This window comes from Leguminivora glycinivorella, chromosome 20, assembly GCF_023078275.1.
Source record: "Leguminivora glycinivorella isolate SPB_JAAS2020 chromosome 20, LegGlyc_1.1, whole genome shotgun sequence".
Classification (NCBI taxonomy): Eukaryota; Metazoa; Arthropoda; class Insecta; order Lepidoptera; family Tortricidae; genus Leguminivora; species Leguminivora glycinivorella.
The window spans coordinates 16,823,102-16,847,482 of NC_062990.1; the positions used below are offsets into that span (position 1 = coordinate 16,823,102).

The window sequence follows — 24,381 nt, forward strand, 5'->3', positions numbered from 1 at the left end:
CAGCCACATACACAGGACGTGTGGCTACCGGCTGCACATGGGTAGCGAGCAGGACGAGCTGGCCGCGCTGCGCAAGGCCGTGTGGGGCGAGCGTCCCGCGGGGATCCCGCCGCTGCTGCCGCCTACGCCAAGGCTAAACAAGCGGTCAGTACTCTACCGGTCCTTATGTACCTACAGCCACATACACAGGACGTGTGGCTACCGGCTGCACATGGGTAGCGAGCAGGACGAGCTGGCCGCGCTGCGCAAGGCCGTGTGGGGCGAGCGTCCCGCGGGGATCCCGCCGCTGCTGCCGCCTACGCCAAGGCTAAACAAGCGGTCAGTACTCTACCGGTCCTTATGTACCTACAGCCACATACACAGGACGTGTGGCTACCGGCTGCACATGGGTAGCGAGCAGGACGAGCTGGCCGCGCTGCGCAAGGCCGTGTGGGGCGAGCGTCCCGCGGGGATCCCGCCGCCGCTGCCGCCTACGCCAAGGCTAAACAAGCGGTCAGTACTCTACCGGTCCTTATGTACCTACAGCCACATACACAGGACGTGTGGCTACCGGCTGCACATGGGTAGCGAGCAGGACGAGCTGGCCGCGCTGCGCAAGGCCGTGTGGGGCGAGCGTCCCGCGGGGATCCCGCCGCTGCTGCCGCCTACGCCAAGGCTAAACAAGCGGTCAGTACTCTACCGGTCCTTATGTACCTACAGCCACATACACAGGACGTGTGGCTACCGGCTGCACATGGGTAGCGAGCAGGACGAGCTGGCCGCGCTGCGCAAGGCCGTGTGGGGCGAGCGTCCCGCGGGGGATCCCGCCGCCGCTGCCGCCTACGCCAAGGCTAAACAAGCGGTCAGTACTCTACCGGTCCTTATGTACCTACAGCCACATACACAGGACGTGTGGCTACCGGCTGCACATGGGTAGCGAGCAGGACGAGCTGGCCGCGCTGCGCAAGGCCGTGTGGGGCGAGCGTCCCGCGGGGGATCCCGCCGCCGCTGCCGCCTACGCCAAGGCTAAACAAGCGGTCAGTACTCTACCGGTCCTTATGTACCTACAGCCACATACACAGGACGTGTGGCTACCGGCTGCACATGGGTAGCGAGCAGGACGAGCTGGCCGCGCTGCGCAAGGCCGTGTGGGGCGAGCGTCCCGCGGGGGATCCCGCCGCCGCTGCCGCCTACGCCAAGGCTAAACAAGCGGTCAGTACTCTACCGGTCCTTATGTACCTACAGCCACATACACAGGACGTGTGGCTACCGGCTGCACATGGGTAGCGAGCAGGACGAGCTGGCCGCGCTGCGCAAGGCCGTGTGGGGCGAGCGTCCCGCGGGGGATCCCGCCGCCGCTGCCGCCTACGCCAAGGCTAAACAAGCGGTCAGTACTCTACCGGTCCTTATGTACCTACAGCCACATACACAGGACGTGTGGCTACCGGCTGCACATGGGTAGCGAGCAGGACGAGCTGGCCGCGCTGCGCAAGGCCGTGTGGGGCGAGCGTCCCGCGGGGGATCCCGCCGCCGCTGCCGCCTACGCCAAGGCTAAACAAGCGGTCAGTACTCTACCGGTCCTTATGTACCTACAGCCACATACACAGGACGTGTGGCTACCGGCTGCACATGGGTAGCGAGCAGGACGAGCTGGCCGCGCTGCGCAAGGCCGTGTGGAGCGAGCGTCCCGCGGGGGATCCCGCCGCCGCTGCCGCCTACGCCAAGGCTAAACAAGCGGTCAGTACTCTACCGGTCCTTATGTACCTACAGCCACATACACAGGACGTGTGGCTACCGGCTGCACATGGGTAGCGAGCAGGACGAGCTGGCCGCGCTGCGCAAGGCCGTGTGGGGCGAGCGTCCCGCGGGGGATCCCGCCGCCGCTGCCGCCTACGCCAAGGCTAAACAAGCGGTCAGTACTCTACCGGTCCTTATGTACCTACAGCCACATACACAGGACGTGTGGCTACCGGCTGCACATGGGTAGCGAGCAGGACGAGCTGGCCGCGCTGCGCAAGGCCGTGTGGGGCGAGCGTCCCGCGGGGGATCCCGCCGCCGCTGCCGCCTACGCCAAGGCTAAACAAGCGGTCAGTACTCTACCGGTCCTTATGTACCTACAGCCACATACACAGGACGTGTGGCTACCGGCTGCACATGGGTAGCGAGCAGGACGAGCTGGCCGCGCTGCGCAAGGCCGTGTGGGGCGAGCGTCCCGCGGGGGATCCCGCCGCCGCTGCCGCCTACGCCAAGGCTAAACAAGCGGTCAGTACTCTACCGGTCCTTATGTACCTACAGCCACATACACAGGACGTGTGGCTACCGGCTGCACATGGGTAGCGAGCAGGACGAGCTGGCCGCGCTGCGCAAGGCCGTGTGGGGCGAGCGTCCCGCGGGGGATCCCGCCGCCGCTGCCGCCTACGCCAAGGCTAAACAAGCGGTCAGTACTCTACCGGTCCTTATGTACCTACAGCCACATACACAGGACGTGTGGCTACCGGCTGCACATGGGTAGCGAGCAGGACGAGCTGGCCGCGCTGCGCAAGGCCGTGTGGGGCGAGCGTCCCGCGGGGGATCCCGCCGCCGCTGCCGCCTACGCCAAGGCTAAACAAGCGGTCAGTACTCTACCGGTCCTTATGTACCTACAGCCACATACACAGGACGTGTGGCTACCGGCTGCACATGGGTAGCGAGCAGGACGAGCTGGCCGCGCTGCGCAAGGCCGTGTGGGGCGAGCGTCCCGCGGGGGATCCCGCCGCCGCTGCCGCCTACGCCAAGGCTAAACAAGCGGTCAGTACTCTACCGGTCCTTATGTACCTACAGCCACATACACAGGACGTGTGGCTACCGGCTGCACATGGGTAGCGAGCAGGACGAGCTGGCCGCGCTGCGCAAGGCCGTGTGGGGCGAGCGTCCCGCGGGGGATCCCGCCGCCGCTGCCGCCTACGCCAAGGCTAAACAAGCGGTCAGTACTCTACCGGTCCTTATGTACCTACAGCCACATACACAGGACGTGTGGCTACCGGCTGCACATGGGTAGCGAGCAGGACGAGCTGGCCGCGCTGCGCAAGGCCGTGTGGGGCGAGCGTCCCGCGGGGGATCCCGCCGCCGCTGCCGCCTACGCCAAGGCTAAACAAGCGGTCAGTACTCTACCGGTCCTTATGTACCTACAGCCACATACACAGGACGTGTGGCTACCGGCTGCACATGGGTAGCGAGCAGGACGAGCTGGCCGCGCTGCGCAAGGCCGTGTGGGGCGAGCGTCCCGCGGGGGATCCCGCCGCCGCTGCCGCCTACGCCAAGGCTAAACAAGCGGTCAGTACTCTACCGGTCCTTATGTACCTACAGCCACATACACAGGACGTGTGGCTACCGGCTGCACATGGGTAGCGAGCAGGACGAGCTGGCCGCGCTGCGCAAGGCCGTGTGGGGCGAGCGTCCCGCGGGGGATCCCGCCGCCGCTGCCGCCTACGCCAAGGCTAAACAAGCGGTCAGTACTCTACCGGTCCTTATGTACCTACAGCCACATACACAGGACGTGTGGCTACCGGCTGCACATGGGTAGCGAGCAGGACGAGCTGGCCGCGCTGCGCAAGGCCGTGTGGGGCGAGCGTCCCGCGGGGGATCCCGCCGCCGCTGCCGCCTACGCCAAGGCTAAACAAGCGGTCAGTACTCTACCGGTCCTTATGTACCTACAGCCACATACACAGGACGTGTGGCTACCGGCTGCACATGGGTAGCGAGCAGGACGAGCTGGCCGCGCTGCGCAAGGCCGTGTGGGGCGAGCGTCCCGCGGGGATCCCGCCGCTGCTGCCGCCTACGCCAAGGCTAAACAAGCGGTCAGTACTCTACCGGTCCTTATGTACCTACAGCCACATACACAGGACGTGTGGCTACCGGCTGCACATGGGTAGCGAGCAGGACGAGCTGGCCGCGCTGCGCAAGGCCGTGTGGGGCGAGCGTCCCGCGGGGGATCCCGCCGCCGCTGCCGCCTACGCCAAGGCTAAACAAGCGGTCAGTACTCTACCGGTCCTTATGTACCTACAGCCACATACACAGGACGTGTGGCTACCGGCTGCACATGGGTAGCGAGCAGGACGAGCTGGCCGCGCTGCGCAAGGCCGTGTGGGGCGAGCGTCCCGCGGGGGATCCCGCCGCCGCTGCCGCCTACGCCAAGGCTAAACAAGCGGTCAGTACTCTACCGGTCCTTATGTACCTACAGCCACATACACAGGACGTGTGGCTACCGGCTGCACATGGGTAGCGAGCAGGACGAGCTGGCCGCGCTGCGCAAGGCCGTGTGGGGCGAGCGTCCCGCGGGGGATCCCGCCGCCGCTGCCGCCTACGCCAAGGCTAAACAAGCGGTCAGTACTCTACCGGTCCTTATGTACCTACAGCCACATACTGTGACATTGCACATTTTAGCTTAACAATTTAACAACGGCAGTTTTAAATTTGTCCCGAACGTAATTACTTTTTGCGCATAGCAAGGTCTTTATGTGATCTAGCAACTGGATCGATACTGGATGACAGTTCGATTATCCAATCAGAATCAGCTGTCAACAAAGGGTGTTGCCAGAATACAAATATGCACGATTTTCACAATATTTAATTATTTAGAATTTACAATTTAAATGTAATTAATAAATCAGAAAATATTTACTTTGTTGTTGGAAAATTATATAGAATTTTGTGCACTAGGATTTTCAGTTGGTTGAAATTTATTTCTGCAGAGGACTGCTGAGGTAGTCATTTTAGATGTTACCCCCAAGCCTCTCAAGGTCGTTAGGGCTCCTGAGATCATTTCCTGCACTTGCTAGCTGTCTCCGGTCCTGTTCAGGCCTCCAGTGCCTGCTTTTATTTATCGAGTTTCATCTTCGATCCAAAAAGTGATCAGATTGATGGAGTGCTGGCGGTCAATCCTTGTGTAGCCTAAGGGCATTCTGGAGGAATATTTTCCCACCATGAATTGTAAGTAGAATATTATGGGTGTATCAGGTTGATCACATTATTGATCCTTGCCTCAGTTTAATTTGACCACGTGTGTCTATTTCCAGTCTTCTGGTGGACTATGTGGAGGGAAGGGTCGTCAGAGCTGAGAAAATGAGCTCTCTCAAGTTCCAGCTGGTAAGGAAATCAGAATAGTAATTGTCCACATTTAATAGGTTAGACCACATTCACTTTTCTAATGATGTCTTGTTTTCCTTTTCAGCTGACTGGGAACTATAACTATAATTACAATTAAAACTATATTTACAATTACAATTACAACTAAATCTGTGTTTAGGCCTACTCCAGGTTATACTGGTTATACAGACATTCAAGTAATGTCTTCTTTATAAAGGGGCCGGTTTGTCCGGCAACTCCAATTTTACCACAAGCGTCGAATGGTGCGATAGCTTGCTTCCGGGGTCGAGCCTATCCAGGCGAAGAAGATGCTCTCAACTTGCTGATGCGTCGGTTGCGGTGGTGCTTCATTGTGTCACAGCGCCTGGGGCGACCAGCTTCAGCTCGCAGAAGGAGGGCTTACACATTGTATTAGCGGTAACTTCTGGCTTGAAGGTTGGTGTCATTTTCTTTCTTCCTGGAAGGCAAGATTACTTAGTTTAGTTAAGAAGAATTCCTATTATCTATGTTGGCACTGATAACTAGGGACTAACAGAACTTAGGAACGCTTGTAAATCATTTAGAATTGAACTATTGCACGGCCCAGCTCTACCGTCTGGCAATACATATTAAGGTGCTAGCTTAAGCTTAGAATAATGATTTACTGGCTATAACTTGCTTTGTGTCCGTTAGACAATAAAATAGTGTGTCACAATCTAACCGTTTTCTTTCCACCCAATTAGAGACCTGAAATCTTGAGGAAATCGTAGTGCACCTTATTAAGTACTTTTTTTGCTTCTTTTTCGTGGCGGACGATCCGCCAAAGTTTTAAGACTCATTTTGTGTAAATTTATTGTCTGGTGCTTTCCCATACTTTCCCCCTTGCCGGGCAGGGAATAGTCCACCATGACATTGGCGCCCAGGTTTAGAAAAGCTTAGATTTTCCTCAGGAATTCAGAAAATTTCAGTGCCATACATAGAAATAGTGAAAGTTGTGTTCATACTTACGTTTGAGTTTCATTTTGAGCTTGTGTCTTGATTGTGCGCATCTCATTATCACTTGGGTGCAGCTTCAGCTTGCTTACATTGTTATATTGCCCATTTTTGCTGCACAAACTTGATATTGGCTTGCAAAGCTTAGAATTTTATTCACATGCTTGGACCTTCTGTTGAAGTTTTGATTTTGTGCTGACATTTCCTTCAGGAAGGAAGGTGTCAAACTAATAAGCACTATTTAGTTACTTTTTGTGGCATGTATTTAGTAATTTAAAGGCTGTGACCTAGATTATTGGGTATAATATTTAAAAAACATTCTTTTAGGATTTATTTTGCTGTTTGACCTGGAATTTTGAAGTAACATTTGAGTATTATATTTTGAGAGTATCACCATTGAGTTGAAACTTTTTGACATTAAGTTAAGGGCAAGTTGTTGGAAGCTTTTGAGTTTTCCATTTAAAGGCATTGTATACATTAGGGGTAACTGACATTGTGAGTGGTTTAAATCAAAATTTTCATTATTAAAGCCATACTAAATACCTTTTAAATTATCAACTAAAATTGAGTAAATTACAGTGTATATTTGTGTAACTTAACAATTCAGTAGTTTAAAAATCGTGTGAACAAATTTAATATTCTTTTGAACAGATACTTACCATTTAGTTTTGGAACGTTTTGCAATTTAAGAGTGTTTACATACATACATTGAAACAGGAACATTTGTATTAGAAATTTTTACTTCATACAATTGAAAATTGTTTGCTCACTAATACTCACATTTCACTTTATTTTCACTGCACTTGATGCAAATCATTTAAGAAAGGAAATATACTTACATTTATCTGAAAAGGTTGAAAGCAAATAAAACACTTGGTATATCATTGTAAGAATATATATTTATTGTAAGTCAGTTGCCAACATACTTAATGTTTTGAGTTTTGAACTTATACAATGGCGTCTTCAGTGGCAATTTCACTTTTGTGCCCGTTGAACTTATACAGGTGAATTCAGTCGGGGACGACACCGGTAATGGTTGGAAGTGCAGGAACGGCTTGAAATTTTGAGTGTCCGGCAGCTGCATTGTTGTTGGTTGCCGGCGAAGTGGATTGTGTTGTTCTCCATGCAAATGGAAGGTTTCCGTTGGGAGTTGTGCTTTTCAGCACATTATCAGTACCCGAGTTCCTCTGATGTTCATGTTTTGGTTTTCTTTTGTAGTCTGTGGTCTAGTTGTAGTTGTTGCTAGGTGCCTAGTTGCTTTAGTGGTGTATATTTCTTAAGAGGTAGACAGTTTCTAATAATCTGAAACAAATTCAATGGAATTTAGTAACAATAATGTACATGTTTAAGTCATTTAAATAGAATGTTTAGAAGACAATTTTTTGCTGTTTGTCATTTAATTTGGAGTGTGAGGGAAAAGAGGAGGATAAAGGACAACTCCCTTTCCTTATTATTCGAGATATTTACCTGCTGTTAGTAGTAGAATTATTTGCATTCCAATTAGCATTTTCTGAATAAATTTTAGTCATTCCTTTAGATTATCGAACGTTTATCACACTTATGTTAGTTTTCCATGATTTTGTAGTTGAATTAAGTGTTGTTTTATTAATTTGTAGCAATAAAAGCAGCAGATATTAGAATTTTGTAGGTAACGATGAATATTTTGTTGACATTTAGTTTTTTTTAAAGGCACAGACCACAGACAAGTTAAGTTCAACGAGGGGTACGTTCGGATGCGTGTTTTTTGATCCAAGTTTAAGTCGTAACTTGAGCGGTTAAATAAACGCTCGTTTTGTAATGTTGGTAGTTCGGTTTTATGATTGGATTTCTTTTAGGTTACGACGTGTTTTTTAGCGCCAGTTTTAAACTTAAACGTATCGCAACGTGCAGATTCGTTTAAGGGCGTCGGTTTTTTGTGAAAACTTGGATTTGGTTTTGTGGTGTATTCAAGGATTTAGAGATTGTTTTGGGTAAGTTAGGAGGTAGAGGTTCTCTCTGGACGCAAGGTCCGGGTTATTTTTTTTGCTTTCACCTTGCCGCCAGAGTTAACGCCCTCGCTTACGCCATATCGTGTCACTCTTTGGTTGTTTCGTTTGAAGTGTTGAATATTGTGGTATAAATATTCAATCACGACTTTATGTATGGAACGTGGTGAACAGCAAAGTCTGTTTTCACTACTATTTTGTTTTGTGTGAGGGATGAAAGGGTTCCTGGAACAGTTCTCTGAAATGCGTGAAGTATGAAAGGGGCGACACAATCTGGTTCATTTTACGTTTGAGCGATCCTTGATACGGCCTGTTTTCTCGGATGGAGTTTTTGCGGGTGCTTACCACACCCGAGCGTCGTGCTGGCGCGATTTTGGGTCGACATGAGGTCCATACCCAGGAGTGGTGAGGTATGGCAGGGCGCGGTTGCACTGCCTACTTCTTGCATCCCCTTTTGGATGCGCTCCGTACCGGGTTCTTGCCTTTTGTGGTGTCGATCGGGTACTCGCTGGTGGGTACATTGTGTGTTCTGTGTGGCTTTTCCCATGCCATGGAGGCGGTGGGGTGGCGCACGGGTTTTTGGGGTATCGCCGCCAATCATGCCTGGCGTGCGATACATATTTTTTGGTGAGTCTCAACCAAACGGTGGAGGTCTCGGGCATGTTGCAACCTCAGAGTTGTGTAGGATTTTGTGATCCGGAGAGTTGGGTGGGAGTCTTTTGTTGCACCAACTCGAAGGTGCGTGACAGTTTGTTATGGTTTTTTGTTACGTTTACGGAAGAGTTGGAAACAGCACAATGTTTCCAATTCAACCGCATGTCGGAAATGGGTTTTTTGTTAGTAAACTGTCACGTTTATTTTGGATTATGGATTTATAATTATTTTCGGATTGGAATTTTATTTGGAATTGAATTATGAGCTTCTCAAGTTTATGACGTGTAAACTTGGAAGTGGGAATCATTTTTTTTTTATTTTATGTCGCCCGGTCTAGTAGAGTTGTGTTTTAAGAATGCTGATCATCGGTCCTGGCGGTTGGTTTTGCGTTTTTCCAGCGCAACTGTGAAGTTGTGCTGGTAAAACCAAGGATATGGTTACTGGTTTGTTGGTTCATTTGGCAGTGGGGAATTTTCCGAATGGTTCGGATGCCACACTGGTTTTAGTGTTGCGTGGGTTCGAAATAATATAAAATTCAAAATTTAAGGATGTTTTAGAGGGATGGTTTTTTTGGTATGGTTTTGTGAGGTTGTAAGTTTTGGCATTTCTTTTGGCAATATTTCGTAACCTGCGGCATCACAGGTTTACTTTTGTGTGTTTCTCCCATACTCGGTATGGTCGAGGTGTGTTCGTTTTTTTTCTTATTTTTTCATTTCTTTTGTGACACATTGTTAGTTTAGTCGCTGAGGACAGCGAGCGTTTTACCCTTGGTAAAACGCTACAGCAGGGAGAGGGGTATTGTGACATTGCACATTTTAGCTTAACAATTTAACAACGGCAGTTTTAAATTTGTCCCGAACGTAATTACTTTTTGCGCATAGCAAGGTCTTTATGTGATCTAGCAACTGGATCGATACTGGATGACAGTTCGATTATCCAATCAGAATCAGCTGTCAACAAAGGGTGTTGCCAGAATACAAATATGCACGATTTTCACAATATTTAATTATTTAGAATTTACAATTTAAATGTAATTAATAAATCAGAAAATATTTACTTTGTTGTTGGAAAATTATATAGAATTTTGTGCACTAGGATTTTCAGTTGGTTGAAATTTATTTCTGCAGAGGACTGCTGAGGTAGTCATTTTAGATGTTACCCCCAAGCCTCTCAAGGTCGTTAGGGCTCCTGAGATCATTTCCTGCACTTGCTAGCTGTCTCCGGTCCTGTTCAGGCCTCCAGTGCCTGCTTTTATTTATCGAGTTTCATCTTCGATCCAAAAAGTGATCAGATTGATGGAGTGCTGGCGGTCAATCCTTGTGTAGCCTAAGGGCATTCTGGAGGAATATTTTCCCACCATGAATTGTAAGTAGAATATTATGGGTGTATCAGGTTGATCACATTATTGATCCTTGCCTCAGTTTAATTTGACCACGTGTGTCTATTTCCAGTCTTCTGGTGGACTATGTGGAGGGAAGGGTCGTCAGAGCTGAGAAAATGAGCTCTCTCAAGTTCCAGCTGGTAAGGAAATCAGAATAGTAATTGTCCACATTTAATAGGTTAGACCACATTCACTTTTCTAATGATGTCTTGTTTTCCTTTTCAGCTGACTGGGAACTATAACTATAATTACAATTAAAACTATATTTACAATTACAATTACAACTAAATCTGTGTTTAGGCCTACTCCAGGTTATACTGGTTATACAGACATTCAAGTAATGTCTTCTTTATAAAGGGGGCCGGTTTGTCCGGCAACTCCAATTTTACCACAAGCGTCGAATGGTGCGATAGCTTGCTTCCGGGGTCGAGCCTATCCAGGCGAAGAAGATGCTCTCAACTTGCTGATGCGTCGGTTGCGGTGGTGCTTCATTGTGTCACAGCGCCTGGGGCGACCAGCTTCAGCTCGCAGAAGGAGGGCTTACACATTGTATTAGCGGTAACTTCTGGCTTGAAGGTTGGTGTCATTTTCTTTCTTCCTGGAAGGCAAGATTACTTAGTTTAGTTAAGAAGAATTCCTATTATCTATGTTGGCACTGATAACTAGGGACTAACAGAACTTAGGAACGCTTGTAAATCATTTAGAATTGAACTATTGCACGGCCCAGCTCTACCGTCTGGCAATACATATTAAGGTGCTAGCTTAAGCTTAGAATAATGATTTACTGGCTATAACTTGCTTTGTGTCCGTTAGACAATAAAATAGTGTGTCACAATCTAACCGTTTTCTTTCCACCCAATTAGAGACCTGAAATCTTGAGGAAATCGTAGTGCACCTTATTAAGTACTTTTTTTGCTTCTTTTTCGTGGCGGACGATCCGCCAAAGTTTTAAGACTCATTTTGTGTAAATTTATTGTCTGGTGCTTTCCCATACTTTCCCCCTTGCCGGGCAGGGAAAAGTCGACCATGACAATACACAGGACGTGTGGCTACCGGCTGCACATGGGTAGCGAGCAGGACGAGCTGGCCGCGCTGCGCAAGGCCGTGTGGGGCGAGCGTCCCGCGGGGGATCCCGCCGCCGCTGCCGCCTACGCCAAGGCTAAACAAGCGGTCAGTACTCTACCGGTCCTTATGTACCTACAGCCACATACACAGGACGTGTGGCTACCGGCTGCACATGGGTAGCGAGCAGGACGAGCTGGCCGCGCTGCGCAAGGCCGTGTGGGGCGAGCGTCCCGCGGGGGATCCCGCCGCCGCTGCCGCCTACGCCAAGGCTAAACAAGCGGTCAGTACTCTACCGGTCCTTATGTACCTACAGCCACATACACAGGACGTGTGGCTACCGGCTGCACATGGGTAGCGAGCAGGACGAGCTGGCCGCGCTGCGCAAGGCCGTGTGGGGCGAGCGTCCCGCGGGGGATCCCGCCGCCGCTGCCGCCTACGCCAAGGCTAAACAAGCGGTCAGTACTCTACCGGTCCTTATGTACCTACAGCCACATACACAGGACGTGTGGCTACCGGCTGCACATGGGTAGCGAGCAGGACGAGCTGGCCGCGCTGCGCAAGGCCGTGTGGGGCGAGCGTCCCGCGGGGGATCCCGCCGCCGCTGCCGCCTACGCCAAGGCTAAACAAGCGGTCAGTACTCTACCGGTCCTTATGTACCTACAGCCACATACACAGGACGTGTGGCTACCGGCTGCACATGGGTAGCGAGCAGGACGAGCTGGCCGCGCTGCGCAAGGCCGTGTGGGGCGAGCGTCCCGCGGGGGATCCCGCCGCCGCTGCCGCCTACGCCAAGGCTAAACAAGCGGTCAGTACTCTACCGGTCCTTATGTACCTACAGCCACATACACAGGACGTGTGGCTACCGGCTGCACATGGGTAGCGAGCAGGACGAGCTGGCCGCGCTGCGCAAGGCCGTGTGGGGCGAGCGTCCCGCGGGGGATCCCGCCGCCGCTGCCGCCTACGCCAAGGCTAAACAAGCGGTCAGTACTCTACCGGTCCTTATGTACCTACAGCCACATACACAGGACGTGTGGCTACCGGCTGCACATGGGTAGCGAGCAGGACGAGCTGGCCGCGCTGCGCAAGGCCGTGTGGGGCGAGCGTCCCGCGGGGGATCCCGCCGCCGCTGCCGCCTACGCCAAGGCTAAACAAGCGGTCAGTACTCTACCGGTCCTTATGTACCTACAGCCACATACACAGGACGTGTGGCTACCGGCTGCACATGGGTAGCGAGCAGGACGAGCTGGCCGCGCTGCGCAAGGCCGTGTGGGGCGAGCGTCCCGCGGGGGATCCCGCCGCCGCTGCCGCCTACGCCAAGGCTAAACAAGCGGTCAGTACTCTACCGGTCCTTATGTACCTACAGCCACATACACAGGACGTGTGGCTACCGGCTGCACATGGGTAGCGAGCAGGACGAGCTGGCCGCGCTGCGCAAGGCCGTGTGGGGCGAGCGTCCCGCGGGGGATCCCGCCGCCGCTGCCGCCTACGCCAAGGCTAAACAAGCGGTCAGTACTCTACCGGTCCTTATGTACCTACAGCCACATACACAGGACGTGTGGCTACCGGCTGCACATGGGTAGCGAGCGAGCAGGACGAGCTGGCCGCGCTGCGCAAGGCCGTGTGGGGCGAGCGTCCCGCGGGGGATCCCGCCGCCGCTGCCGCCTACGCCAAGGCTAAACAAGCGGTCAGTACTCTACCGGTCCTTATGTACCTACAGCCACATACACAGGACGTGTGGCTACCGGCTGCACATGGGTAGCGAGCAGGACGAGCTGGCCGCGCTGCGCAAGGCCGTGTGGGGCGAGCGTCCCGCGGGGGATCCCGCCGCTGCTGCTGCCTACGCCAAGGCTAAACAAGCGGTCAGTACTCTACCGGTCCTTATGTACCTACAGCCACATACACAGGACGTGTAGCCGCCGGCTGCACATGGTGGCGAGGGGAACGAGGCCGCGAGCAGGGGGAGCTGGCCGCATCGCGTGAAGCCGTTCGGGGGCCGCGGCCGCCGCGGCCGAACGAGCGGCGAGTTGATATACTACGCCTGTATGTTGGAGCGGTGAGGCTCACAGGAAAGGAACTACGGCTACTAGAAGTACATGAATGTCGAGGAAAGCGAGCGCGTATGAATTACCTGCTCTAAGGGAAGCCGTGTGGGGAGAGCGGCCGGCTAGAGATCCTGTCCCTGCCGCTGTTTTCGCCGAGGCTTAACACCATACTACATTTCATGTAAGGGATACGGGAGGTACAGCTACTAGGAACACATGAGTAGCGAGGAGAACTAGCGCGCGAGCAACGCGAGCGGGCCGCGCTGCGGAAGGCTGTGTGAGGAAATGTGATTAAATTTTTTTTTTTTATTGTAGGTGGACGAGCTGTACAAGCCGCGGCTTCTCGTGGACGTGTCGCTGCAGGCGCACCAGCAGCGCCAGCGCGAGGAGCAGCGCGCCCGGGAGAGGGAGGAGGCCAGGAAACAGGTGCCCTTACTCATCTCCACAATACAACCTTCCCTCACCACATATTCTAACATTTCAATGTACGGATGTACTAACGTTGATACATCACGTTCGGTGACATGTTTCGGGACATTTTGAGACCCATCATCAGGCACGAGTGCTCGCGGCGGCTAGACTCCGTGTACAAATGTGTCGCATAACTTTTTTTTTTTTTTTAACTTCAAACTCGGGTAAATCCATTTTGCTTTAAGGTTGATTATCTAAATATATAAAAGAAGAAGCTGACTGACTGACTGACTGACTGACTGACTGACTGACTGACTGACATATCAACGCACAGCCGAAACCGCTGGTCCTAGAGATTTCAAATTTGGCACGTAGGTTCCTTATATAGTGTAGAGGAGCACTAAGAAAGAATTTTCCAAAATTCATCTCCTAAGGGGGTCAAATGGGGGTTCAAAGTTTATATGGGGAAACAAGATTAGTTTGACTATTTTATTCGAAACTTCACAGGAAGATTCCTTAAGACATATGACTGAATACGTGTTTCAGGTTTTTTGAAAATTTAACCCCTAAAAGGGTGAAAAGGGGGTGATAAAGTCAAAAAATCAATATGGATATCGTTTTAATGGTTTATCGGGTCGCTGATCACGATAAATACAACGTTTTTAAAATCTAACGAGGCGGAAGTGAAATACCTTCTACCCTGTTGTGCTGCAATGGGGTTTAAATATCAAAAAAATATATAAAAGAAGATATTGACTGACTGACTGACTGACATATCAACACACAGCCGAAACCGCTGGTTCTAGAGATTTCAAATTTGGCACGTAGGTTCCTTATATAGTGTAGAGGCGCACTAAGAAAGGATTTTCCAAAATTCACCTCCTAAGGCGGTCAAATGGGGGTTCAAAGTTTGTATGGGGAAACAAGATTAGTTTGACTATTTTATTCGAAACTTCACAGGAAGATTCCTTAAGACATATGACTGAATACATGTTTCAGGTTTTTTGAAAATGTAACCCCTGAAAGGGTGAAAAGGGGGTGGTAAAGTCAAAAAATCAATATGGGTATCGTTTTTATGGTTTATCGGGTAGCTGATCACGATAAATACAACGTTTTTAAAATCTAACGAGGCGGAAGTGAAATACCTTCTCCCCTGTTGTGGTGCAATGGGGTTTAAATATATAAAAGAAGATATTGACTGACTGATTGACATATCAACACACAGCCGAAACCACTGGTTCTAGAGATTTCAAATTTGGCATATAGGTTCCTTATATGGCGTAGAGGAGCACTAAGAAAGCATTTTTCAAAATTCTCCTCTTAAAAGGGTTAAATGGGGGTTCAAAGTTTGTATGGGGAAACAAGATTAGTTTGACTATTTTATTCGAAACTTCACAGGAGGATTCCTAAAGACATATGACTAAATACATGTTTCAGGTTTTTTGAAAATTTTACCCCTAAAGGGGTGCAAAGGGGGTAAAGTCAAAAACACAATATGGGTATCGTTTTTATGGTTTATCGTGTCGCTGATCACGATAAATACAACGATTTTAAAATCTAATGAGGTGGAAGAAAAATAGCCATAAGTATAGCTTTAGTTTTTATCTTTACTTCTGGTTCAAGAGATTTCAAATTGACACGGAAGTTCCTTAGAGGAGCACTAAGAAAGGATTTTTCAAAGTTCACCTCCTAGCATGATAATTTGACAGGGGCAAGGACAGGGACAGGGCCAGGAACAGGGACAGGGACAGGGACAGGGACAGGGTCAGGGACAGGGACAGGGACAGGGACAGGGACAGGGACAGGAACGGGATAGGGTTAGGGATAGGGATAGAGATAGGGATTGGGATTGGGGGTAGGGATAGGGATAGGGATAGAGATAGGTATTGGGGGTAGGGATAGGGATAGGGATAGGGATAGGGAAAGGGATACGGGAAATAGGGGACGGGGACGGGGATAGGGATAGGAGAGGGACGGGGACAGGGACGGGATGGGGACGGGGACAAAGATAGAGATAGGGACGGGGATAAGAATAGGGATTGGGGTCGGAATAATCGGTCGGCAATCGATATCTAGGCAGTGTAAAATGCAGGTGACTCAGTGGGAAGGGATTAGTAAGTAGGCATCGGCGAGTATCCTGCAGCCGTAATAACTATTACATTCAATGTGCTGTAAGAAGATCGTTGTTTTGCTTGCCTTTTATAGGTTTACGTTTGCAATAAGTATAAGCAAAATGGAAAAAATTGTAAGCGATAATGCAAGAAAGTACTTTTTACCGTACCGACCATAGCGTCGAGATACTGGCTATGTGGGTCGTATGAAGTTTCCCCAGTATAAATATTTATAAGGTAAAATACATACATATTCTTACCTACTACCTACGCTGTGGTCGCTGTGTTAACAATTCTACAATCATTGCAAGAATTTCTTTAAAAACAATAGTAATATGTGTAAGGTACAGTCAGCCAAAACCGGACCGTACAGCAAATAGATCAGTTACAATGGCCCCCCCAGTCGAGAATTGCCCCGCTTTACCTTAATCGAAATAATCGCGGACAGATGTACCTACAAAGAAACCTACGGATCCAAATGAAAATCTTATTTTTTGTAAACGTTTCAATAAGAATACTTTTATTACGCGGGCGAAGCCGCGGGTAAAAGCTAGTACATATATAAAAATATATGTAATCTGAAAGGGAATCAACCTTATAACAGAATGGATTTACCCGAGTTTGAAGTTAAGCGACACAAATACAAATCAAATGATGTTCAATTTCATTCTAATCAACCACGTTTTTAATTATAGTCTTGTAAATATAATCTTCTTTAATATGCTACGTATTAGTGTAAAACAAAAATAGTATGATTGACTATTTATGTTTGAAATAAGATAGATTTTAGGCTAAATTATGTTTTTTAATAATTCAGCATTGTTGGCCTTTGGTTGCGCGCGGAGCTCGGCCGTCGCTTTGTCGACACTTACTGTACACGGTTTAAATGGAGCGTGTGGTGTAATGTGCAGGCGCGCGAGAAGGCGGAGCGCGAGCGCGAGCGCTACCTGCGCGCCGCCGCCAGCCGCCAGCTGCCCACCGAGGCCGAGCCCATCGACTCCGACGACAGGTACTTATGTCATCATACCTTCATATATTCATCTATATGCTAGGTATATTCTATATTATAATAATGACCGTGATCGTTTCCAGCGGCGGCGGGCTGGACGCGGCATTAGCGGGCTCGCCGGGCTCCAGCACGCCGCCGCCGCCCGAGCCCGCGCCGCCGTCATCGCGCCGCCACAAGCACCACCACCACCACCACGACCACCACGACCACCATGAAACTCCACAGGTACACAAATAACCTACATACGTACTGTCTAATTATCTGTCAAATTAAACCTGTATAACTCGACAGAATGCTTCCAATTTATTAACCGACTCATAAAAGAACCTTCGATACGAAATCACTTTTTCAACATTTTCGTAGATAATTTCAATTGATGAAATTGTTTAGACGACAAGGATTACAATATGTGCGGAATTTATTTTTTTGTGAAAACCCGATTAATTAAGTTCAGTTCCGTTCAAATATGTTCCTGTAAAAAATCATAAATGAATGTATTATTGTCCCGCAGACGTCGGACGGCGGCACGACGCCGCCGCCGCCCGAGCACGCGCACGCGCACGCGCACGCGCACCAGCACCAGCACGCGAGGAGACACGTATGTATTTATATTTGATATTCATGTTTTTACAAAGGATTCTACGTTCAATTGTTTTTGCTCTGTAAGGTTATGTCATTTTTAGTGGTCGTTTTTATCGCACCTAAAACTAAAATTCGATTTAATTTTTTTCTAGTTCATTAAAAACTAAAGGAGGTGATTTTTAAAACCATTTATGTTTATTAATTGATATATTTCATAATATTTTTATAATGGTTGAAAAATTAATGTTTGATGAGTGGATAACATATTTGTTTGCATGTGCGGTGTCGCAGGGCGAGACGTCGGCGGGCAGTTCGCCGATCACCATCAGTTTCAAATCCGGCCGCGACGCACACGACGCGCCTCGTAAGTATATTGTGTTGTAATTGTACTAGCTTTTTCCCGTGGCTTCGCTCGCGTTAAATTCTAAAATTGCGGAATAATGCATACAAACGTCCTAACCCACCTCCTTTCCCCATTTTATGAAAGTGGGAGGGGGGAAGGGTCAGAAAGAGATAAAAAGTAGCCCGTGTCACTCTTCATCCTTTCCACTTTCTCCACTAAAGTCAATAATGTATTTATTAAAAAAAAAATATGTGCAACCTCTTAAATTCACATAACGATCGTACGTTTCCAACACCGGAGCCGTCAAGAAGCGTTTTGTATCGAGTGTAGTTTGGCGGCGAATGTCGTGGCGTCGTCAGTGTATATGTGTTGAGGTGTTATTGTATTCGCAGCGGCGGAGAGCGGGTCGGTGGGCGCCGGCGGCGGCATGCGGCGTCCGCACGCCGCCTTCGCGCCCGACGACGACGAGCCCGAGCCCGCGCCCCCGCCGCCACCCACGCACGCGCACCACCACCACGCACACCGCGGTGAGTACACGACTCCCTAAAGGTAACGTTCGGATCCCAGCACTCGCGACCCGGCCGGCGACTGCCACGCCCAGTAGTCAAAGAGACGTCAGTGCTAACAGTTGCGCATTCCACTTGTGTATCGAACGTCAACTGTGTCAGACTATTTCATTAAAAGAAAGCGAGAACTCCCGAAGAGACTGATAGAGGACGGAGAAGAGAATGATGAAGTAATGTTGCTATTACTATCATGAAACGTGTATTTAAAATTCATTATATATTTCCAGAACCGATAAGTATCAAATCCCAAAACTCTATGTTTTTATCGGCGAACGTCGCCATTTTGTCCACCTGTGCTCGCGGGCGGCCGGGCGGCGCGGCCACACGCTCCGGAGCGGCCGTGAGCAGTGCGCACACGCACACCCCGGCATCGGCGGCGCTGCTTGTCCACCTGTGCTCGCGGCCACACGCTCCGGAGCGGCCGTGAGCAGTGCGCACACGCACACCCCGGCGGCGCTGCTTGTCCACCTGTGCTCGCGGCCACACGCTCCGGAGCGGCCGTGAGCAGTGCGCACACGCACACCCCGGCATCGGCGGCGCTGCTTGTCCACCTGTGCTCGCGGCCACACGCTCCGGAGCGGCCGTGAGCAGTGCGCACACGCACACCCCGGCGGCGCTGCTTGTCCACCTGTGCTCGCGGCCACACGCTCCGGAGCGGCCGTGAGCAGTGCGCACACGCACACCCCGGCATCGGCGGCGCTGCTTGTCCACCTGTGCTCGCGGGCGGCCGGCCGCGGGTGGCCGTGCGCACACGCACACCCCGGCATCGGCGGCGCTGCTCGGTCGCTTGCGCTTATCAATCCCTACGAATCACCTCGCGAGGCCGCGAGGTCAATATGAGCCCGGTTATTTACCATAACTTTGTATCTGAAAATTCCTTCCACTCATTAATTTGCAGGTAAAGACAAAAAAGAAAAAGAGAAGAGCAAAAAGGGTGAAAAAGAGAAGGAGAAAGAGAAGGAGAAGGGCGAGGCGCGGGAGGGGGAGGACAAGGCTACGGCCGAAGAGAAGCGCAAGCACATCAAGAGCCTCATCGACAAGATCCCCACGCAGAAGGAGCAGCTCTTCCAGTACAAGCTCGACACCGCGCAGGTACATACACACACACACACACATACGTACACTCACGTGGCGAGCAAAGCGAGCAGACCGAAAGCGTCACCGACGAGATTACACCAATCTATACTAGGTTTAGTCTGATATATTGATTTTATTTAGATTTCAAAAAAGTCCGCCGGAACTTAGTTGCTAACTCACCGATTTCCGATAAATGTTATGAACATGCAGTCATGTTACATTAAAGAATAACAATTGCATAGGTTATGAGCCGAGGCATTTTTAATGTAGGAACTGTTGAAGAAATCTGTTTTAATTTGTGACCATTGTTTCCAGATCGACAACGTGCTGATGGAGAAGAAGATCCGGCCGTGGATCAACAAGAAGATCATCGAGTACATCGGCGAGCCCGAGCCCACGCTCGTTGACTTCATCTGTAGCAAGGTGCTCGCCGGCGCCGCGCCGCACCGCATCCTGGACGATGTGCAGATGGTGGGTGTGGGAGCTCTGTGCTGTGGTGCAGGTGTCACACACTAGGACAGGTCATCGAGTACATCTGCAGCAAGGTGCTCGCCGGCGCCGCGTCGCACCGCATCCTGGACGACGTGCAGATGGTGGGTGTGGGAGCTCTGTGCTGTGGTGCAGGTGTCACACACTAGCGGACTCTTTACAGGGAGGTTTAGGTTGCACCACACCTCACCGCAGCCTAGATCACGTGCAGATGTCGGTAGCTCTGTGGTGTAGGCTCCACACTAGCGGACTCTATACAGGAAGGGTTAGGCTGCCACCATGCCCTATCGTATCCTAAGTGATGTTGACGTTCATGAAGTAATATCGAGGGATTGCGTGAAAGCGACCGCTCAGTAGTTAACGCACAAGCGAGCATATGGCGCACACAGTGCACATGTTATATGCATATACAATCTTAGGTTTTATTAACTTTTTTTTAATTGTTAGTTTTTTGGTAAATATTCCGGTTCGAGTAATATATATTGTAATTTTGTGTGGGCATCGCGCAGGTGCTGGACGAGGAGGCGGAGGTGTTCGTGGTGAAGATGTGGCGGCTGCTCATCTACGAGCTGGAGGCCAAGCGCGCCGGCCTCTCGCTCGCCAAGTGACCCCCCGCGAGTCACCCGGGCCCGCGCGCGGCCGGCCCGTCCAGTGAGCCGGGCCCGACGACAGCCCCGCCGTGACCCGAGCCCGTGCGCGGCCCGGCGAGCCGGCGAGCGAGCCGGGCCCGCCCCGCCGGGGACCCGGGCCGAGTGTGAGTGCACCCGCGAGCGAACGGCGAACGTCGCAACAGATTCATACCTAGTAGCGGGTCCCGGCCCCGTGTCCGTGTCCGTGTCCGTGTCCGTCCCGGCCCCTATCACGGTTCGTCTTTATATTCGGTAAACTATTCTGTAAACGTATAACGAGTCATTTGTTTAGTGACGTGTGATCGAATACGAAAACCGTATTACATTTTTTTTTAAAAGAACTGTCGTAGGAATCTATCCGTGCGAGAAGTGTGAAGATCGGTTTGGAAGGTATTAAATTTTTATTAGTCCCTTAGCCCTTCGATAAGGCTGTAAATGTTATTTATTTATTTTTTACACATTATATATGAAATCGCGAAAAATCGAGTCGAGAGATGATTTTTTTTGCCAGTGATTCGAACCGTAACATTTTCGATTCAAAAGATTACGTTTGATTTTCTCATCGTTTAATCGGTTACTATTCTAGGTTAGTCTATTATTAATAATCTGCCATGACGACTTGACTCGTTACATACAGATAGAGAACTAATATTAATTTAGTACCAGTGCTCAATCGGCATGTTAAATGTTCTATTTAGTCGAATGCATCTCAACATACAATATACATTATACATAAACACGCATGAGATTAAATGAAGCATCGAACGTCGATTTGTAAAATTGTAAAACGTCTGCTTGATACGATTACGGTATCATTATATAATAAAACAGTGGCTTTCTTAAACAGAAGGGTCCTTATGCTTCAAGTTCAAAAAAAACGTTTTTCATATGAAATCCTAATCGTGTTTACTGCAGTGAAGCATAAGGCACCCTTTATACACGGAGCGCCACAATCTAAAGTCTGCCAGTGATCGTATCGTATCGGGCGCCGCTGTTCGCCGCTTCGTACATTCTGTACCGAATCCCACGTGACAAGGCGGACAGAGGCCTGCCGCGAACACCCAAGTTCACAGATCTTCCTGTATCACTCTAGTTAAAGAAGATGATGTACTGCAGGTGTCCGCGGTAGGCCTCCGGGTCCGGGCTCGGCCTCGAGGCCGCTCAACTGTAAATTATTGCATGCGAGAGTGAGAGCGAGAGACGAGTGACAGGGACGCACGAACGAGTACGTTAAGCCTAATGATAATGATTACTTAGAGAATAATAAATATAATTATTACACACACTGGATTTTGTTTTTGACCCTCCCCACCCATTGCGTTTTTAAAACTAGGAATATTGGAAAATGAGTGAAATAAAAATAACGTTAAACTTAAAAACTGTCAAAAACACATGTAACTACCGCCATCTAGCGCCGAGTAGAGTAACGAACCCCATATCATCTTACGAACATAGATGGCGCTAGTAGTCGTACTTACAGTAGGCCAATATTGCGATAGAAACGAATCTGCTCGTAGCAAAAATGAGAACTCGTTACCTAGACTACGAGTACAAATTTCTACAAGATGGGAACATAACATATCAGTGCAACTCACTTTCTATAATTTATAAACGATCTTCATTAATTTGAAATCGAGAGAAGTTACTCGAAGACCGGTTTCGCGTAACAGCACGAGGTCTGCTAGTTGCCCTCCTGTCCGTTATCAAAATACAACATTTAATAACTATAGTTCGTTAATGAGGACATTAACTTTGTATTTATAAGATAAATATCAGAATGAAGGCTAGACAGGCGCGTGGCAGTGACAAGGTCACAAGTTAATTGCACGCCGCGAGGAGATATTGATCACTAAATAACAACGTTATTTTATGTTTTTTTTTTTTGTAAAAAGTCGACACATATCTAAAGGTTGAAGGCACATTATTATGTACATATATTATGCAATTGCTCTACAGGATGTTTTATCACATAAACGTCAGTTCCGCGTAGGGTTTCTGATTTCTCGACCTATTAGAAGTCTCGAGTTTCGAGAAATCTCGAGCCCAAAGTCTCGAGTCGTCTCGAGTCTCGAGTCTTTTTTTATAAATGGTAAAATTTTGATAAAACAATAAACAACAAATTGATTAGTAGTTTTTATTGCACCACACTATCATAAAAAACCGGCCAAGAGCGTGTCGGGCCACGCTCAGTGTAGGGTTCCGTAGTTTTCCGTATTTTTCTCAAAAACTACTGAACCTATCAAGTTCAAAATAATTTTCCTAGAAAGTCTTTATAAAGTTCTACTTTTGTGATTTTTTTCATATTTTTTAAACATATGGTTCAAAAGTTAGAGGGGGGGGGACGCACTTTTTTTCCTTTAGGAGCGATTATTTCCGAAAATATTGATATTATCAAAAAACGATCTTAGTAAACCCTTATTAATTTTTTAATACCTATCCAACAATATATCACATGTTGGGGTTGGAATGAAAAAAAATATCAGCCCCCACTTTACATGTAGGGGGGGTACCCTAATAAAACATTTTTTTCCTTTTTTTATTTTTGCACTTTGTTGGCGTGATTGATATACATATTGGTACCAAATTTCAGCTTTCTAGTGCTTAGGGTTACTGAGATTATCCGCGGACGGACGGACGGACAGACAGACATGGCGAAACTATAAGGGTTCCTAGTTGACTACGGAACCCTAAAAATGCGTAAGAGCAATAAAAATTTTATTTGAAATAAACATAAATCAAATTTTTACAAGAAAACTACAATTATAGTCTTGAAAATAATACCTAATCCTTTAACTTCCCCGCCTGTGCACGGGTTAACAGGGTGTCCACTTTCTGGAAAGTCAGGGAAAGTCAGGGAAAAGTCAGGGAAGCTCATAGTGGTCATGGAAAGTCAGGGAAATGATTTGGAGGTCAGGGAAAAACTTGGCACCAAGAAAAAAAATCAAAAAGTATTGAAAAAATAATATGATTTCTTGGGTTGGCCACATCCATGACAGCAAAGATGGATTCCCGGTAGTGATTTTAAGGCCACTTAAAATTGTCTCTTTAGACTTTTCATGACAAGTATAGTACCTGGCCTCCATCCCAGTGATTGCTAACGAGATATATCTTCATGCTCTAGCTGACCTTAATTTATCCGGCCCAAAATCGTAGATGTGTAAAAATCCACATTTTTTTTTACATTGCGTGCCCTACCCACATATTCCAAAATGGCGAAGGGGGTCGGGAATAAATTCAGTTATTGTGATTCAGATTAACTAGAAAGTTGCACCACAATGTCACCATGTACAACATTCATAAGTCAGGTGCTTCTGTTAGGGCGATGTGAAAACGACAAAGATAAAGTTACGTCGCTGTCCAAGTATCTATCCGACAATTCAAAGCGGAGTTCCTCATAAAGCTAATGGCGCAAAACGTCACATAGAGGCGCAATTTGTATGAGTATTTGCGCAAAGGAGCATAGGAGGATAATAAGCGTGACGATGAGAGAACTTCAAACACTTGGAAACCTAAAGGCATCATGTAGTGGCAAAACACCTAAATGGGCATCCCGACGCTGACAACAAAGAAAAAATTTCGCGCTCGCTTCGCTCGCGTTTACTATTATTCATTTCATAAATTTAAATTCCCTTTATTTTTCGTGAAAGTTTCGTGAATTTTTCATGAAATTTAAGATTTTTTTGGAATCATTCCGCAACTTGCACATAACTACTCTGCTCTGATAGACTAGGTACTCCATTTTGTTTCCTATGTTATGTACATAATAATTACTACCAGTCCCAGGGACGTAAAAAAGGAGAAAAAAAATTCGCGCTCTCTGCGCTCGCGAAATGTTTTTTTCTAGTGTAGGATATCTAAGGGCGCCGAAACCCAAACTCGTTCTACCATGATGCACGAGCCGGCACTGGTATAGCCAAAAGTAAATGACGATAACTACCAACTACAGATTTCGTTTACGTTAG

The 24,381-nt window shown here is 48.8% G+C and overlaps 1 protein-coding gene and 2 long non-coding RNA genes across 3 annotated transcripts in view; all 3 read left to right on the plus strand.

Annotated features, from left to right (window-relative positions):
- Window positions 1-21,702, plus strand: part of LOC125236959 — a 41,062-nt gene extending 19,360 nt beyond the window's left edge. Inside the window, exons 25-33 of the mRNA XM_048143878.1 lie at window positions 13,518-13,628; window positions 16,636-16,733; window positions 16,817-16,958; window positions 17,245-17,331; window positions 17,607-17,679; window positions 18,051-18,185; window positions 19,123-19,316; window positions 19,617-19,772; window positions 20,300-21,702. Coding sequence (XP_047999835.1) covers window positions 13,518-13,628; window positions 16,636-16,733; window positions 16,817-16,958; window positions 17,245-17,331; window positions 17,607-17,679; window positions 18,051-18,185; window positions 19,123-19,316; window positions 19,617-19,772; window positions 20,300-20,398 — 1,095 coding nt within the window. The 3' untranslated portion in view covers window positions 20,399-21,702. The remainder of the gene's footprint in view (window positions 1-13,517; window positions 13,629-16,635; window positions 16,734-16,816; window positions 16,959-17,244; window positions 17,332-17,606; window positions 17,680-18,050; window positions 18,186-19,122; window positions 19,317-19,616; window positions 19,773-20,299) is intronic.
- LOC125237192 lies at window positions 4,388-5,797 on the plus strand. Its single transcript, XR_007178304.1, has 2 exons — window positions 4,388-4,947; window positions 5,034-5,797. It is a non-coding gene; the product is annotated as an uncharacterized LOC125237192 (long non-coding RNA).
- On the plus strand, window positions 9,862-10,930 carry LOC125237191. The gene is made up of 2 exons (XR_007178303.1): window positions 9,862-10,079; window positions 10,166-10,930. It is a non-coding gene; the product is annotated as an uncharacterized LOC125237191 (long non-coding RNA).
- Window positions 21,703-24,381: the final 2,679 nt, after the last annotated feature.